Here is a 15,132-nt window from a genome sequence, read left to right on the forward strand (position 1 = left end):
CTTGGGAGGGCTGTGGATTTCAGATGGAGGGCAGCTGGGCAGTCGGTTGCAGTGGGGCAGGTCAGTCGGGGGCTCCAGGTTGACAAACGCTTACCTCAAATCAAGGTGTTTGGTTTGGTTGACAGCTTGTCGAGACACGGCACATTGGCCAATTGTGAAATCAACAAACTGGAGGCAAGGAACTGATACAGTTGATGGGTATCTGGTAGGATGCTTCAGTGTCGAGAGTTGACAGCCTGAAGGCAAAGCCAGATGGAGTTGAGGAAAGAAAAAAAAGGGAAGAAGGTTGAGTTGAGATGGGGGGATGGGGGGTTTAAGTACTTGTGGCTCAGACGAGGTCCGAAATCTGCACCGTGAAGTGAATTGGGACTGCCCAGGTGAGGTTCCCATTCAGTGGCCCATCTTTCCTATTGTTCTCCAGGAGTTGCTATTGTTCTCTCGTAGAATACAGATATCTCGACCAATCAGGAACCACTGCGTCACAGTCATCATAGCAACTATCTACAGCCTGACATCATGAACAGAGGCACCATGGTAGGGTGGGTCTGCCCTGAAGGTTGATCGGGAGACCAGCCCTGGCATGTGATAGAGAGCACGTGTTATGAATTGGGGGGCAGCAACTACGGCCTCCTCATGAATGTGAGAATCTTGAGAGGGTTCAAAGCATCCCTCAGACTCATTTGGTTGGTGTTATCTGATGCTGTCTTCGCTAACCAACAGGAGAGAACCTCGATCAGCCAACTCTCGATGACAGGACAAGCAGTTTGACTGTGCCTTATACATTCCTTTTTAAGCAGCTGCCTGCAATGAGACTGAGACTGTATTTTCATGGTGAGAAACAAAAAGAAAGAGAATCATCTCCTCACGTCAAATCTGGCTCGAGCAGCCTGGGTAAACAATGGCTTTTCTTGTCCCTTTGCACAAGGGACCAGAAAACAATAGGTTCTGAATCCTTGGGATGATATGAATGACCACACGTGGTTGAAATCTAGGGTTTCGACTGTGTTATGAGTAGATGAGGGGTTGTAGGTCTGCATTGCAAGCAGTGAGGTTGTCCAAGAGATGTTGCAGCCTTGCTTGGCAAAAGCATGACCAGCTGGCAGTAGCTGTCAGCAGCTGGCCGACAGTGCCATGGAACGCTGAATCCAACTGCTTGTGACACAGCCTTCACTGAAGTCTAATCGGTGACGAGATCCATCTCTCTGCTCGTCAAGGCAAGTTCACCACGCATGCCGTGCTACTTAATATGCTCATTGAAGGCGGCCGCCCGGCTGTGAATCGCCTCAGGGCAGGTTGGTTGGACGGGCGAACAGTGCCTGTCTTCTCCCACCGGCCGGAGGTAGTTGCCATGTTGAAGCTGGCAGTTCCATCATGCTTACGGCTTTCCCTTGCGCCGCCGACGTCCACCACGGCACGCAAGCTGTTATGAATGATCAATCAGGTACCAGTAAGCCCCAGCTGTTCATTGTTTCAGCGTGGCGGTTCTTCCGTTTCCCACACTGCATGTGTTGAGTTACTCGATACCTATGCAACATCTCACCACCGGGAAGTATGTGTCTCCAGATGATGGCGTGTTGGTTTTCATTCCATTTATTTTTCTTCCACGTCAGTCAAGCTCAAAATACTACTCTTGTCTGTCCGCTTGCACGTATCAATAGCATAAAAGGATTAATAGCACAAAAAGGGCGACTGGAACTTGAATAGAACAGGCTACGTATTTCCACTGGTTTTGCGACTACGTCGTAAAAGACCTAAGCAATCAGCTTCGCGTAAACAAAACACTTCTCTCCGTCGTGCCTGACTGACAGCAAGAACCCCAACCGGGTCAGCACGCACGGCTGTGATACACCGACAGAGGACATCCACAACATCCTCAAATGAATGCCTCTGTTCAACGACCTGCTCGCCAACCGAGGCCTCAACAGCCCACCACACAGGGACCCTGAAATGTATGCCCGCACCCCAAGACCCAGCGGGGATGACATCCCGGCGCTCAGACAGACACACACTGACGCGCCCACGACACAGCGGGGGCATGCTGTTGCATCGGCTCTTGCGTCACCCCCTTCATACCTCAGGTACGTGTCAAGCCGCACAGAAAGCCTCGCGTCCCATGGCTCTGGATCTTAGCAGTGGGCCCGGCGAGCGGACGCTCCGGGCTTTGGTCCGGAAGCAGGGTGTCGAGCCAGTCTGTGCAGGCCGCAAGACCACGGGCGCGCGGGGTGCGGCCTTCGAGCCTCCAGTTAATGGGCTGGAACTGGTAAGCAGTCAGGCTTGCCCCACTGCGGTGGAATCTTCGATGGCCTCAGGACGGCTGGCTAGCTTGTCTTGCTTGGTCTTGTTGCCGAGACTGTTGCTGGCCATGATGGAGGTGTAGCTTTTCATGTTCAAAGCCTGGCTTGCTATCAGTTGACTGGCAGGGAAGGGGTGTGGGCGCCGAGAGGATCGCTGGGATGGAGCAATGATTTGATGAGGGCGTCGAGACGAGGAATAAGCTCAGATGAGATGGGCTTGACCTGTGCGATATCTCTTCTTTCGTAGGACTTCTGAGGTATACTAGGTCAGCATGATCGTCACCTATGTGTTGCTGTATTGTTTTTTGGATAGCCACCTGCAACTACTCAACAATGAAGGTCTTGATATGCGTCGAACCATGGTGAGAACCAATAAACAGTGCCATTGTCAACGACTTCATTTCGTGCGGGTGAGAATTGACAAAGACCGCACCTCCAAGACGTCAACCTCCTCGAACCTCCCGCCGCCGCTGTCGAAAGCTTTCCATATGGTCCCCTCGTCGGTGGAGGCGCTGATGATGCCGCGGGCAAAGGCGCCCCACTGATCGGCGGGCGGGCCGACCCGGATCTAGACCGAAGCCGCCGCCACCGCGACGATCGACCAAGCGGGACGTCTGCTGGTTGGAAGAAAATCAATTACAAGGCTCTCCGGGGGGTATGGGGTCAATGAGTTCTACTAGGGGTGTGATGGGATTGTAAACTTCTCAATTGTGTGACGCGACGGGCGCTGGTGTTGCCCGCCTGACGGGGCGTGGCTTCGAGCGAGCCATGGCGGGGCGCAGTCCTACTCCAGCCTGGCCTCCGTCCGTTCAGCTCAGGTGATGAGCTCTTTGATGCCGTCCTGGCATGTTGTTGAGATGGGCCGTGGTCAAGGGCTCCCAAGGTCAAGATGGCAGGGAGACGGTGCTTGCGCTGACATCGGCTAAGGCCCTCATTATGGATGCCTTGGGCGACCTCGAAGTTCATTTCAATTGGATACACTGCGAACTTGATGGCTGACTTGCCTGACGAGCCGCCGCTCCAGATTAGGCCCTCCATTTCGCCAGTTCGAGGTGTCTGGGCGGACGGAGGCATCAGGTTAATGCTGTCTACGACGATGATGTCATCGACCATACTACCTACCGCCCATCGCCAGCTCCTTGTCCTGGCGGCAATACAGCGATTTTCAAATTCCCATGGACGAGCGGGCGTACGGCCGGATAAACTTGGTTGCCGTCGACCGACCAAGCGACGTCCAAAAGGGAGGTGTGGGGCGCGAGGCTGCACGTGACGGACGGCGGGCTGGCTTGGCGCGGGGGAGGCCGCTGTGGGGCCGTCTGTAACGGCCCACTTAGAAACAGCGAGGCGCATGTCCGTTTTGGGAAGTTGTCAGCCTCAAGCTCAACGTCGCTCCTAGGCAGGGAACCACCGTTAGACTCCAGGGCAGTTTCTCACGAGCACCGTGAAATTCGAGGCATCTCATTGGATGTCTAAATGGGTGCTTCCTATTGTTCTCGGATTGTGAACCTATTGTTCTGCTATTCACGTGATTGCTCCCCTACGTAGAGAGTGCGTTCCTGGTGGACGGTCGAAGGCGAACCTTGGAGTAGTCGAGAATGAACCAATGGGAGCGCAGCTGTATAAACGGCAGAGGGTCTGAATAGGGATTGTTGCTATTGTTCTCGCTATTCTGCTGAACACGGAGAAAGTTACTATTGCCAGTGACACCTTCGACCAATCCATCGCCAGATACGTCGTCGGTTGCCGTGGAGGCGCGCCGTAGTCATTCACTCAACACCAGAAAGGTGGATCCCCAGTCCATTCACACAAACCGTCCGCAGCTGCTGCAGCCGTCCTCCAGAGTATTTAAACCCTCCCCTCCCCCCTCCCACTTTCCAACTTCCCCCCCTTCCATTCTGCAACCACAGACAAGATCTGAGATTTGACTCCAGTCGAGCCTTCAACCAAATCTCCATCTTGTCCATCGACTGTCAACACCATCATCATCGTGTTCCTTGACTGTCAGCACAATTTCCATCTTGTTCATTTAAGTATCAACCCACTCTGCCATCCACACCTGTTCTATCGATCCTCTCCGATCCTACCAGTCCTCAATCAACCAAACATCACCACCTCACCTTCTTCAATCAATCCATCCATCCATCCCCACCTAACCTGACCATTGCGACAACCACCTCAACACACACCATGCCTCTCGCAAAGATGCCTCGCGTCGTCATAGACGGCGCGACATACGCAAAGAACAGCGCGAAGAACGGCGCAGTCTTCGCCGCAGGTTTCCTGCCCAGCGTCATCAATGCCATCAACACTGGATGTAAGTAGAAAACATCAAACAAAAATGCCCCACCACCACAACACACCTAGGTAACTGATTGATTGAATGACACTCGCTGACCCCTCTCCCAACCACAGCCAAGCCCCTCCAAGTCGTCATCCACGAGATGGTGAAGGACGAGGCCAAGTACCAGATCCAGCACCAGCTCTACGCACAGGAGTGGCTCACATCCCACCCCCCTCCCTACATGGTCGCCATCACCAACGAGTGCGGAACCCTCCGCGCCGACCTCATGCAGGAGATCGGCGACCAGGGCGAGGTCAAGAAGCTCGTCATCATGCTCGAGGTCGACCAGAAGATCGCGTCCGCAGTCAGGACGCTGACCAGCAACTTCAGCCACTACTTCGAGAAGAGCGTCCAGAACGGCCTCCCGACCGTCATCCGCCGCATCACAGACCTCGAGAGCAAGGCCAACAACCACGCCGACAAGCACGCCGACATGAACAAGGCCCTCGCCGAGCTCAACCGCCGCGTCTTCGTCATCGAGCGGACCGCCCCCGGCGCGGGCCAGCCTGCCTCGCTCTGCTGCCACCACTGCAAGGACTTCGAGGACGTCAAGGGCCAGGTGCAGACCCTCAAGTGTGAGATGAAGCTGGTGCATGCCGACATCGAGAAGATCGACCAGCGCCTCTGGCACCCCAAGAAGGGCGAGGTCGACATCCAGATGATGTGGAAGTTCTGCCAGTGGGCGGGGAAGGAGATGGAGGACAAGTTTGGCGAGTACGACGGCAAGTTCAAGGCCCTTACCGACAAGGCCGATGCTGCTGCTGCCTCTGCCGCCGCCGCCGCCGCCGCCGCCGAGGAGCCTCGTGAGAACTGCTGCGGCTGGGACCAGGATGCCATCGACACCATCCTCAAGGCGGCCGGCAGACACGAGGACCGCATCGCCCAGCTCGAGGCCCACAATCCTCGTCACAAGGAGATGTGGGAGTTCTGCGACTCTCTCAATGGCATGATTCCCCATCTCGTGGAGCACATTGGCTCGATCGACGAGAGGCTCATCACCCACGACACCCAGATCGCAAAGCTCCAGCGCATGGCCAAGCCCAAGAACCTGAGGCGGTTCGTGCAGGCCACCGCGGAAGACGCCGTAGCCAAGGCCGTCGCCGCCGCCGTCGCCTCCGCCATCCAGGCCTCCAAGAAGACCTTCGCCGAGGAGTTTGAGGGTATCAAGGAGGCCGCCCAGGGTCAGGTCAAGGCCATCAAGGAGGCCACGCAGAAGCAGGTCAATGAGGCCATGGCAGAGGTCAAGAAGATCAAGGAGTCCACCCAGAAGCAGGTCAACGACATGAAGCAGTCTGTCCAGAACCAGTTCGATGAGGCTATGAAAGAGGCCGAGACCGCCTTTGGCGAGGAAGTCACCGCGATGAAGAAAGCCATCAAGAACGAGGCTCATGCTGCTGTCGCCGAGGCGGCTGCCAAGCAGGACGAGGAGATCCAGAACCTCAAGACCGAGACCAAGCAGCTCCGCGACAGCCAGGCGGTGCTTGAGAACAAGGCCGAGGCCCAGGAGCAGAGGCTCCTGGCACAAGACAAGAAGCTCGAGGAGCAGGGGAAGAAGATCGAGGAGCAGGAGGAGCGCATTGCCGCTCATGAGCGCAAGTTCGAGGCCCTCGCCACAGAGCAGGAGGAGCAGAACGACAGGCTCGCACGCCTCGAGCAGCTCCTTCAGAGCACCAACAGCAGCGGCCAGAACTCCACCGGCCCCGAGAACGACGAGCAGCAGCCTCCACAGCCGCCCCAGGGAAGCAGGCCCCCTACCCCCTCTCCATCCCCTCCTCCCGAGGGCAGCAATGAGACCCCTGACAACTCTGACGACGACGACGACGACGACGACGACGACAAGAGGGGCGAGGCACCCAAGAAGGAGTCGGCCCCGATCTTCAACCGGGATCCTCTCCCTCCGCCTCCAAAGATGCCGGCGTCGTGCTCCCCCTGGAAGGATCGTTCTGGCTCTCCTGACGACTTGACAGAGCCCAAGCCAGAGCCCAAGGCTTCTGCTTCCGCGGCTGGTCCCTTTTCCATCTTTGGAAGGATTAATACCCAGCCTCCCAAGATGCCAAAGCTGTCCTTCGACGACGAGGAGGATCTTGCTGACTCTCCTGGAGCCTCGACAGAGCCCGAGCCCGAGCCTGAGGCCAAGGCTCCTGCTGCGGCGGCGTCGGGTCCCTTCTCCATCTTTGGCAGCCGTCCTCAGCCTCCCAAGGGCGACTCCAACATCAACTGGGGGGCCAAGCTTGGCGACTTCAGCTTCGCCGACCTCGACCAGCCGCCCGCTGCCGATGCTGGCGCTTCCGACGACGGGATGACTTCGGCCGACGAGCCCGACAGCGTCGCCTCGCCTCAGGGCAGCACCCCCTCGATCTTCGGGAAGATCACCAGCCCCCCTGCCCCAGTCGCCAACCCGGCATCATCGTCTCTCCGGTTTGACTTCAAGTCTCCACCGAAGGAGCCCGCTGCAACCCCGTCGATGGCCCCAGAGGGTGCCTTCGACTTCAGCATGCCGGGTCTGCCCCCAGTCAGCGCGGCCCCGGTCAGCTCCGCGTCGAACTTGGGCGCCGGGTTCGAGAGGATGATGATCAACGGCCAGCTCCCCCCCGTGACCAAGCCGGGCCAGGAGTGCAACGAGCAGGGGAGGCCTATGATCAAGCCGCGGTCGAACAAGCCTGCCACCACCCCTGAGCAGGCTCCGACTCCGGCTCCGACTCCGGCTCCAGCTGCTTCGAGCCCCATCCCCGACCCCGTCCCCATCGCGAAGTCTCATGCGAGGTTCCAGGCTTACGTGGAGGATGAGGAAGATGAGATGGACATCACCGTGGAGGACGAGGATGTTGAGATGGACATGGGCAGCCAGCCTGCTCCTGCTCCTACTCCTGCCCCTGCAGCTGCCCCTGCGAAGCCATCTGCTGCTCCTCGTCCCGCTCCTCGTCCCGCTCCTCAGCCATCTGCTGCTCAGCCCTCTGCTGCTTCTCGTCCTGCTGCCGCTCAGCCTCCTCCTGCTGCGGCCCAGGCTCCTCCCGCTGCTCAGCCAAAGCAGCAGCAGCCTTCCCAGAAGCCACAGCAGCCTGAGCAGGCAAAGCAGCCAGAGCTTCCTGGGCAGAAGATCCAGCAGCCCGGGCAGAAGCTGAAGCAGCCAAAGCAGACCTCGAAGCCACAGTATCCTGTCCAGCAGCCGCAGAAGGCTGTTTACAAGCCACAGCAACCAACGCAGTCGCAGCAGCCTATCCAGCAGGGGGTCCGGAACACCAAGTTCTCCCTGGACTTCTACGAACAGTGGAAGCGTTCCGTGTGCGCGGCCAACATGGACTTTTCCACCATGATCGGCCAGCCCAACCGCGACGCCCAGACCAGGCTGAGGTGGAACAAGGAATGGCACCACAACATCGACACAAAGAACACCGACCCGCGCCTGTCCACCGACCAGCTGCGGGCCGACCTGAGGCTGCCCGGCGGCGTGAGAGGGTACAGCAGGAACGACATGGAGCGGCTGATGGGCGCGTGGCTGCGGAAGGTCTTCCATGCCGCCATGATGGACACGGACAAGACGGACATGCGGGCCCTGGGCGAGAGGTACAACTTCCTCATCGACGAGACGAAGAAGTGGCTTACCAGTGCCCAAGCAGATGTCGCCTAGCCGGTCGGCTGCCGTCGTTTCCTGGCCTTTTCATCCAGCGCTCACCAATCATCCAGAGCATCAGGACACATTTGAACCACCCAGCCCAGAAATACCACCTGCGCACAGCATTCCCCTCCACCCACACCAACAACTTCCCCCGGCAGCATCCGCGTCTCCGAACCGCGTGGCCCCACCGCAGGCCCGACCTACTCGGCTGATCCCCCAGGGGTGAAGCGCCAGAGGTCCCAGTCCCTGCCGGGAAAACACCCCCCTCACACTGCTTGGTCTTGTCGAGTTCACTCCAAGGCCTTCAGTCCGGGCTACTCCGAGGTCGTGTCGAGTTCACTCCACGGCCTCGAGTACGACACACCTCCCAGATCTCGCTCACCAACCACCGCAAGACTTGGTCGACCACTCATCCGATGCTTCGTCGAGTTCACTCCGCAGTATCGATGGGGACGACCCAAAGAAAATGGCTGTGCCGGGTCAGCCTTGGGGTTTGCTGGGCTAGGTGGTATTCTCTGCTGGGAAATTTAAATGACGGAAATGGTGGCTTAGATGGAAAGGTGCTGGGAGGTGAAGGAGTTGTAAATTGGGGGCGATGGAAGGTCACGGAGGGACGGACGAGGAGGTCCTGTCGCAGGAGGGGAGGGGGAAGGGAAGGTTCATGAATAGGGAAGAAAAGCGGGAAGGAAAAATTCATGCTAGTGATGCATCGTTAGGCTTTGAGATACGCCGTACAAATACATGAAAAATGAAAAGCAAGCCCCATGTGTCAAGGTGATTGTGTCCAATGGACGGACGGAGTGCTAGCAACTGTTCTTATTGACTGCAGCTTCATCCCCTGCCACACCGCCCAACCAGCCCCGAGCTCCATGGTTCTTCCAGAGAATCGTCATCTCGACAGTGCCAGAGACCCCATCCCCTCCCGCCGACTCTGATGCGGTTGCGCAACGTCACGTGGAGGGTGGTAATGGCCGCGACATCATCAACATCATTGACACAGCCGTGGGCGCCGTAGCAAATACGGACCCCCCCCCCCGGCGGATTCGGATCTCCCCTATATGACCGACATCACCATGAGGCAGGACCACAGGTCGGCCGGAGTGGACGGGGACCTGCCACATTTCAAGTGTGTGCTCTTTAGCAAGCGGGAGCTGGCACTGACGATCATAGACAGCCGACAGAACAGAACATTAGACCATTATTATCTGGTCCCGAGCTGGACTGGGTGGGTCATCTTTTGACCCTGCAGCACGGCGTCAAGGATTCCAAGTCGAGTCGGGATTGACTCATGACTTTCAGCCGGAGATGCATTCCTAAGCACCGGTGAGCGAGTGGGAGATGGTGATGTTGTCATTCGTGGCTTGGCGTCAGCAGACTCAAGCAGGCCTCGGGGAGCAGGTTGGTGTTTTAACAATCCCCATGTCTGCCAAGTCCATGGAAAATCTCTTGGTCCAACAAAAACAGTATTTCTGGTCCCGTGAATCATCAATTGGGGAGAAATGCAATCTACTTCTAACGTCGAAAACTCTACTCGAACGCCTGCGCCCGCTGTGCGGCCAGCCCTCCTAGCCCGACGAAGCACGCCCTACCAGCCTTCTATTGAACTGCCTCCTGTGTTCCAAGACAACCATTTTTTCGTCTCGAGGGTTACCCCCTTGGGCTCAGCCTGTTATTTAAATATATTTCCACTTGAAGTATGTCATAATATACCAGTCCCCTCTACGGACCTCCGCGACCCGCACCGCCACAGCCCCAGTGTAGGGAGCGTAAGCCCCCAGTAGTCTCCCTTGTTCACCCTGGCTGAAATTCGCAAGACCGAGCTTGTAATTCTCTCGGTCGAAATCGAGGAACGCGTTCCCCGACGTTCTGATCTTGATGGACTTGAGACTCGGCATAGCCGAGAGGCCTTTGCCGCAGCGATGAGCATATCGACCGCACTAGATGTGGGGTGGCCCCTACCCCCTGTGTAAAAGCCACCGTTGCCGTTCAGGGTAAGATGTTGCAGGTTTGGCCACGTGCAGGGCGATCCAGAGGCAGCCGAGTCGGCGCCGGCATGGGAGTTCTCATAGAATGGGGAGAAGAATGCTTCATGTATTCTAGCAGGCCACTGTGGGGTGTGCAGGGACTTGAGGCTTTGGCTCAGCTCTCGCAGGGCGGCAGCGAATTCTACCACGCTGTCCGGGATGCGGTCACCGAGATATATATAGCTCGAGTTGTGTATTGTGAGTTTGCGGAGGGAGGGCGCAGAGACCCGTAGTTCATGAATGAAATCTAACAGGTGTGAGTTGCAGCCATCCATCATGCGGGAAGCAGGGGGAGTCTAACCGGTAAAGTCTCTCCACGCTTCCTCGACAGTACATTCAAAGGCGATCCCAAAGTTGCATGATTCCAAGTTTGGCATGGTTTGGATGATTGTCTTTGCGGCAGCAATGGGCATGCAGTCGGGGACGAGAGTGAGGTGCGTTATCATGTTCAAAGGTGTTGGAAACTCTGACTTGATGGCCCACAAGGCGACGTTGGTGGGTATGCGATTCTCGGTTAATGCCGACAGTTGAAATGGGTCCCAGAGAGATACTGTGTTTATTAAGGGATCCTCGTCTTTTTCTCTGTGACGCCGAATAGCCAAATATCGTGATGTGAAGATTACAGCGATCGAGCGCTGCCTATTGTCATCGCTGAAGTTCCAACCAGTCAGTTGCTGGAGAAGCTGTCCAGTCTTCTCCATGCATCGGCTGAGATCAAGGGGGCCCGTGTTCGTTTGCCAAAATCCCGACTCCTCGTCCTCCATAACAACTTCAAGCTGTGTGAGGTATTTTTTTCTCCTCTCGGTGAAGTTTTTCGCGAAGTCTAAGATATCGTCTTCATCGAGAGGATCAATTTGAATCTTGCTGAAAAGCGCCTTTTCGACGTCATCCTGCCACTCCTCAGAGATGGAAGCCAAGCGGGAGCAGGGCAAGGGATCCTTGTGGTTCGTAAGATATCCTGGCCACCGTGATCTCGCGCTTTCAATCGCAAAGGCACGTATCATCGCTCGCAGCTCGAGGGGGAGGCGACGATAGCGATGGAAGGTATCGTAGCTCGTGGCTTGGCCGAGTGACGTCCTCTGCGCCTCGTCTTGCGGGCCGGTGTCGTCCATGGCGTGGTCGTCAGAAGTCGCCATCGAAGCAGTCCTTTGTTGACGACGGTCTCATTTGTTGAAAGTCGTGCCACGGAGGCGATGCAATCATGAGAGAGCGAGTTGAGAGGGACTGCTCACGTGGTTTGACGCAGGGTTGAAATTAGTCTGAATTAGTTTAGTTACAGGCCTTAACTAAGACTAAAGACTTTTAGTTAAGGAAATAATAACTAAATCTTTTTTTAGTTAGTAATTATAATTAAAGACTAAACTAATTAATCAATTAGTTTTTAGTTTTTAGTTTAATTAAAAAAAGTAGGTTTATTTTTATTAAATTTTATTTTATTAAATATTAAATATATAATATAATTTAAATATTAAAAAATATTTTTAAATTTTTTTAAAAATTAATTATTATTTTTAATTAATTTTCTCAAAATAATAAAATATTTCTAAAATTTTTATTTAAAAATATTTATTAAAAATATTATATTTTAATTTAATTTAAATAAATAATATTAAATAAATATAAAAATTAAAATATAATTTTATTTTTATTTTAATTTAAATTTTAAACTTTTATATATTAAAAAAGTAGAGTTTTATAATTTATTTATTTAAAAACTATTTAATTTTAAATATATATATTTCTTTATATAATTATTTAAATAAATAATAAAATTATAATTAAATTAAATTTAATTATTTTTAATAATTTATTTAAATAAATATAAAATTTTATATAAAGTTAAAATTAACTTTATATATAAAAATTTTTTTTTATAAATAATAATTTAAAAGTAACTATATAATATAATAGTATAATCTATTAATTTATATTCCTAATATTAGAACTATAGGCTAAATGCCTACAGGACTAACCAGTGGGTCTATATACTCTACTTATCTTATCAGTCTAAGTGGCCTCTATACCTCTTACAACACAAGATTATAGCTTCACTACCTCCTCTATACTATTCCTTAAATAACTCTAGTTTTAAATCAACAATTCTTTATAGATAATTTAAGCCTTCTTTTATTATAGGTTATAAAGACCATCTTAATTCAAAACTACTTAACCTTACAACTTAAAAAAACTATAAAAATATTCATCTTAATTAAACCTTTATTTTCCCCAATCAACCAACTATAATAACCTATAAAACCGTTAACCCTATAGATAAGAAAGCCTAAGGGACCCCAAATAAGAAGACTAATACCCTTATAAATATTAAGGATAATAATAAAGATAATAATAAATTTAAAGATATTAATAACAAGAATAATAAAGTTATCTTTTAAAATACTTTAATACCTAACCTATATTAACGAATTTAATTTAGCATTAACTAATTTAAGTAAATCCTACCTAACTTTAAAAAGGTCCTATTAACCTACCTAAACTAACTTTTACTTAAAAATAAGCAAGCCTCCTTATTTAGTACAGCCTTTATAACTAGCTAAACCCTTAAAGATAATACTAATATTAATATTAAAAGTAATAAAATTCAAAAACTAATCAACTATATTAGCGTACTTATAGCTAAGTAGCACATAGCTAATTCTCTCTTAAATTAGTCTTTTATTAATAATCTAATACTTAAAAAAAACCTTACTAATAAAATTAAATAGCTTAAAGTAACTTATTTCACTTATATACCTTAAACCTTTCTAATAGAAAAAGGTTAGTAAATTTTTTCTATATTTAAACTAATTTTATAAATAATATTCCTTAAATTTATATAATAGAATTAAAAAATAATATTTAATAAGTTTTACTCCTTAAAACTATAAGTTTAGACTTCCTTTATCTAGGCCACTAAAATAGCATTATTATTCTAAAAAGTTAATACAAACCTATTCTATATTAAGGAGTAGATAGAATACTTTATCTAACTTATAAAAAAGCTTACTTCCTATTTATAGGCATTAAAGGGTAATATATAAACTACCTCTACCCTTAATTATCTATAAGGCTAATTTAAATTAACTATTAATAAATATAATAAACTTATTATAAACCTAAAAGTAAAAATTAAAGATTATAATATTATTAAGGAATATATAGCTATTTTAATTTATTAAAGTATAAAGAATTAAAATATAATTACTAACCTCTAATAATAATTAAATAAGATTAATAAGGCTAACTAAGTTAATTCTATAAAAATAAATCTATAGGAGGAAGTTTATATACTTTAACTTAAGAATATTAAGTTGTATATATAAACTATTAACCCTACTAATATTTAGTAAAACCCCACCCCCACCCAATAAAAGCGCTCTATTAAAATAGACCCTCCACCTATTTAATATAATAATAAAACTAAAAATAAATTAAACTTTAAAGTATAAAAGTATTAACTCTAAAATAAGTTAAATATAAATATAGACCACTATTCTAATAAATATAATAAAGTAATAATAATTAAGAACTAGATATATAATACTATTACTAATATTATAGGATTTTCTTTAAGCCTAATTACCCTAATTATATCTTTATAATAAAGGCTTTTCTTACTTAATTAAAGAATAAATATAGTAATTTTAATAAAAAGTTATAAATAAAATTAACTTTAATATTTTAGCTATAAAGTCTAATAATAAATTCTTTACCTTCTATAATAACTTTATTTAGCTAACTAATATACATTAACTTTCTAAAAATAAATAAAAAAATAAGATATATAAGAAGCTTACCCTAACTTTTACCTATATAATCTCCTTTTTCTTAAACTTAAAATATAAATATTACTTTTAAAAATTATTATATTTAGGTATAAATAATTAACTAGAATTAACAACTTACTAATTAACTATATAAAGTAAAACCCTTAATAATAATATTAATAATAGTAAATAAAATAATAAATAAAACTTTAACTATAATAATTTAAATAGTAAAGAAAGAGGTAAAACAATAACTATAATAGTAGTAACTTTAAATATAATACTAAAGATACTAGTAATACTAGTAGAAACTAAACTAATAATAATAGCCCTTCTACTTATAATTATATTAAATAAAATAGCTTAATAAAAGATAAGCTAATTAAGCTTTTACTAAAAGTATTTATTTTTATTATAAAAGATAGAATATATAAGTATTAACTATTTTAAAAACCTAAATTATTACTCTAATAGTAATACTTATAACTATAATTATAAAATTAATTATTATAACTATATTATTTAAATTAAGGCACTTTATAATAAGCTTTTATTTAATTTAATTAAATTAAATAACCTATTTAATAAATAATTTAATTTAAAAACTAATAATTTTAAAATAAGTAAACTTTCTTTTAAAGGATATATATATATTTTTAAATAAGGTTTATATTAATAAAGAAAAACTAAGCTTACTTATAAATATTTTATATAACTTTTTACTTATATAGTTAATAGAAAGTTATAAATAGCATTTTATATAATAACTAATAATAAAATAATATAAATATAAAAGGACTTATAAATATAAAAATAAATAAAATAATTTTTATTAATATAAACTTTATATTAAAGTTAATTTAAACCCTTAATACTAAATACATTTTAAAATTTTAACTATACTTAATTAGTGGATTTAAAAGGTAAATATTTTAGAAAATTAATACTATCCTAATTACCAATTTAATTATTAACAAATATTACTATTCTTAACTACCTATAATAGTAATAAATATATATTATAAAATAATTATTAGGCACTAATAGATATATAATTATAATATAATCCTTAATATTTAATATAAAAAGATAA

The 15,132-nt window shown here is 47.2% G+C and overlaps 2 protein-coding genes across 2 annotated transcripts; one reads left to right on the forward strand and one right to left on the reverse strand.

Moving 5' to 3' along the window:
• Positions 1-4,481: 4,481 nt before the first annotated feature.
• KVR01_008036 (uncharacterized protein) lies at positions 4,482-8,263 on the forward strand (the record flags this gene model as incomplete). The annotated part of the gene is made up of 3 exons (XM_044781290.1): positions 4,482-4,608; positions 4,707-6,231; positions 6,664-8,263. The coding sequence occupies 3 exons, from the start codon at positions 4,482-4,484 to the stop codon at positions 8,261-8,263; spliced, it is 3,252 nt and encodes a 1,083-aa protein (XP_044643014.1).
• Positions 8,264-9,950: 1,687 nt separating this feature from the next.
• KVR01_007725 (uncharacterized protein) lies at positions 9,951-11,411 on the reverse strand (the record flags this gene model as incomplete). Its single annotated transcript, XM_044788600.1, has 2 exons — positions 9,951-10,522; positions 10,577-11,411. The coding sequence occupies 2 exons, from the start codon at positions 11,409-11,411 to the stop codon at positions 9,951-9,953; spliced, it is 1,407 nt and encodes a 468-aa protein (XP_044642703.1).
• Positions 11,412-15,132: the final 3,721 nt, after the last annotated feature.

Source organism: Diaporthe batatas (genome assembly GCF_019321695.1).
Source record: "Diaporthe batatas strain CRI 302-4 chromosome Unknown Contig00009, whole genome shotgun sequence".
Taxonomy (NCBI): domain Eukaryota; kingdom Fungi; phylum Ascomycota; class Sordariomycetes; order Diaporthales; family Diaporthaceae; genus Diaporthe; species Diaporthe batatas.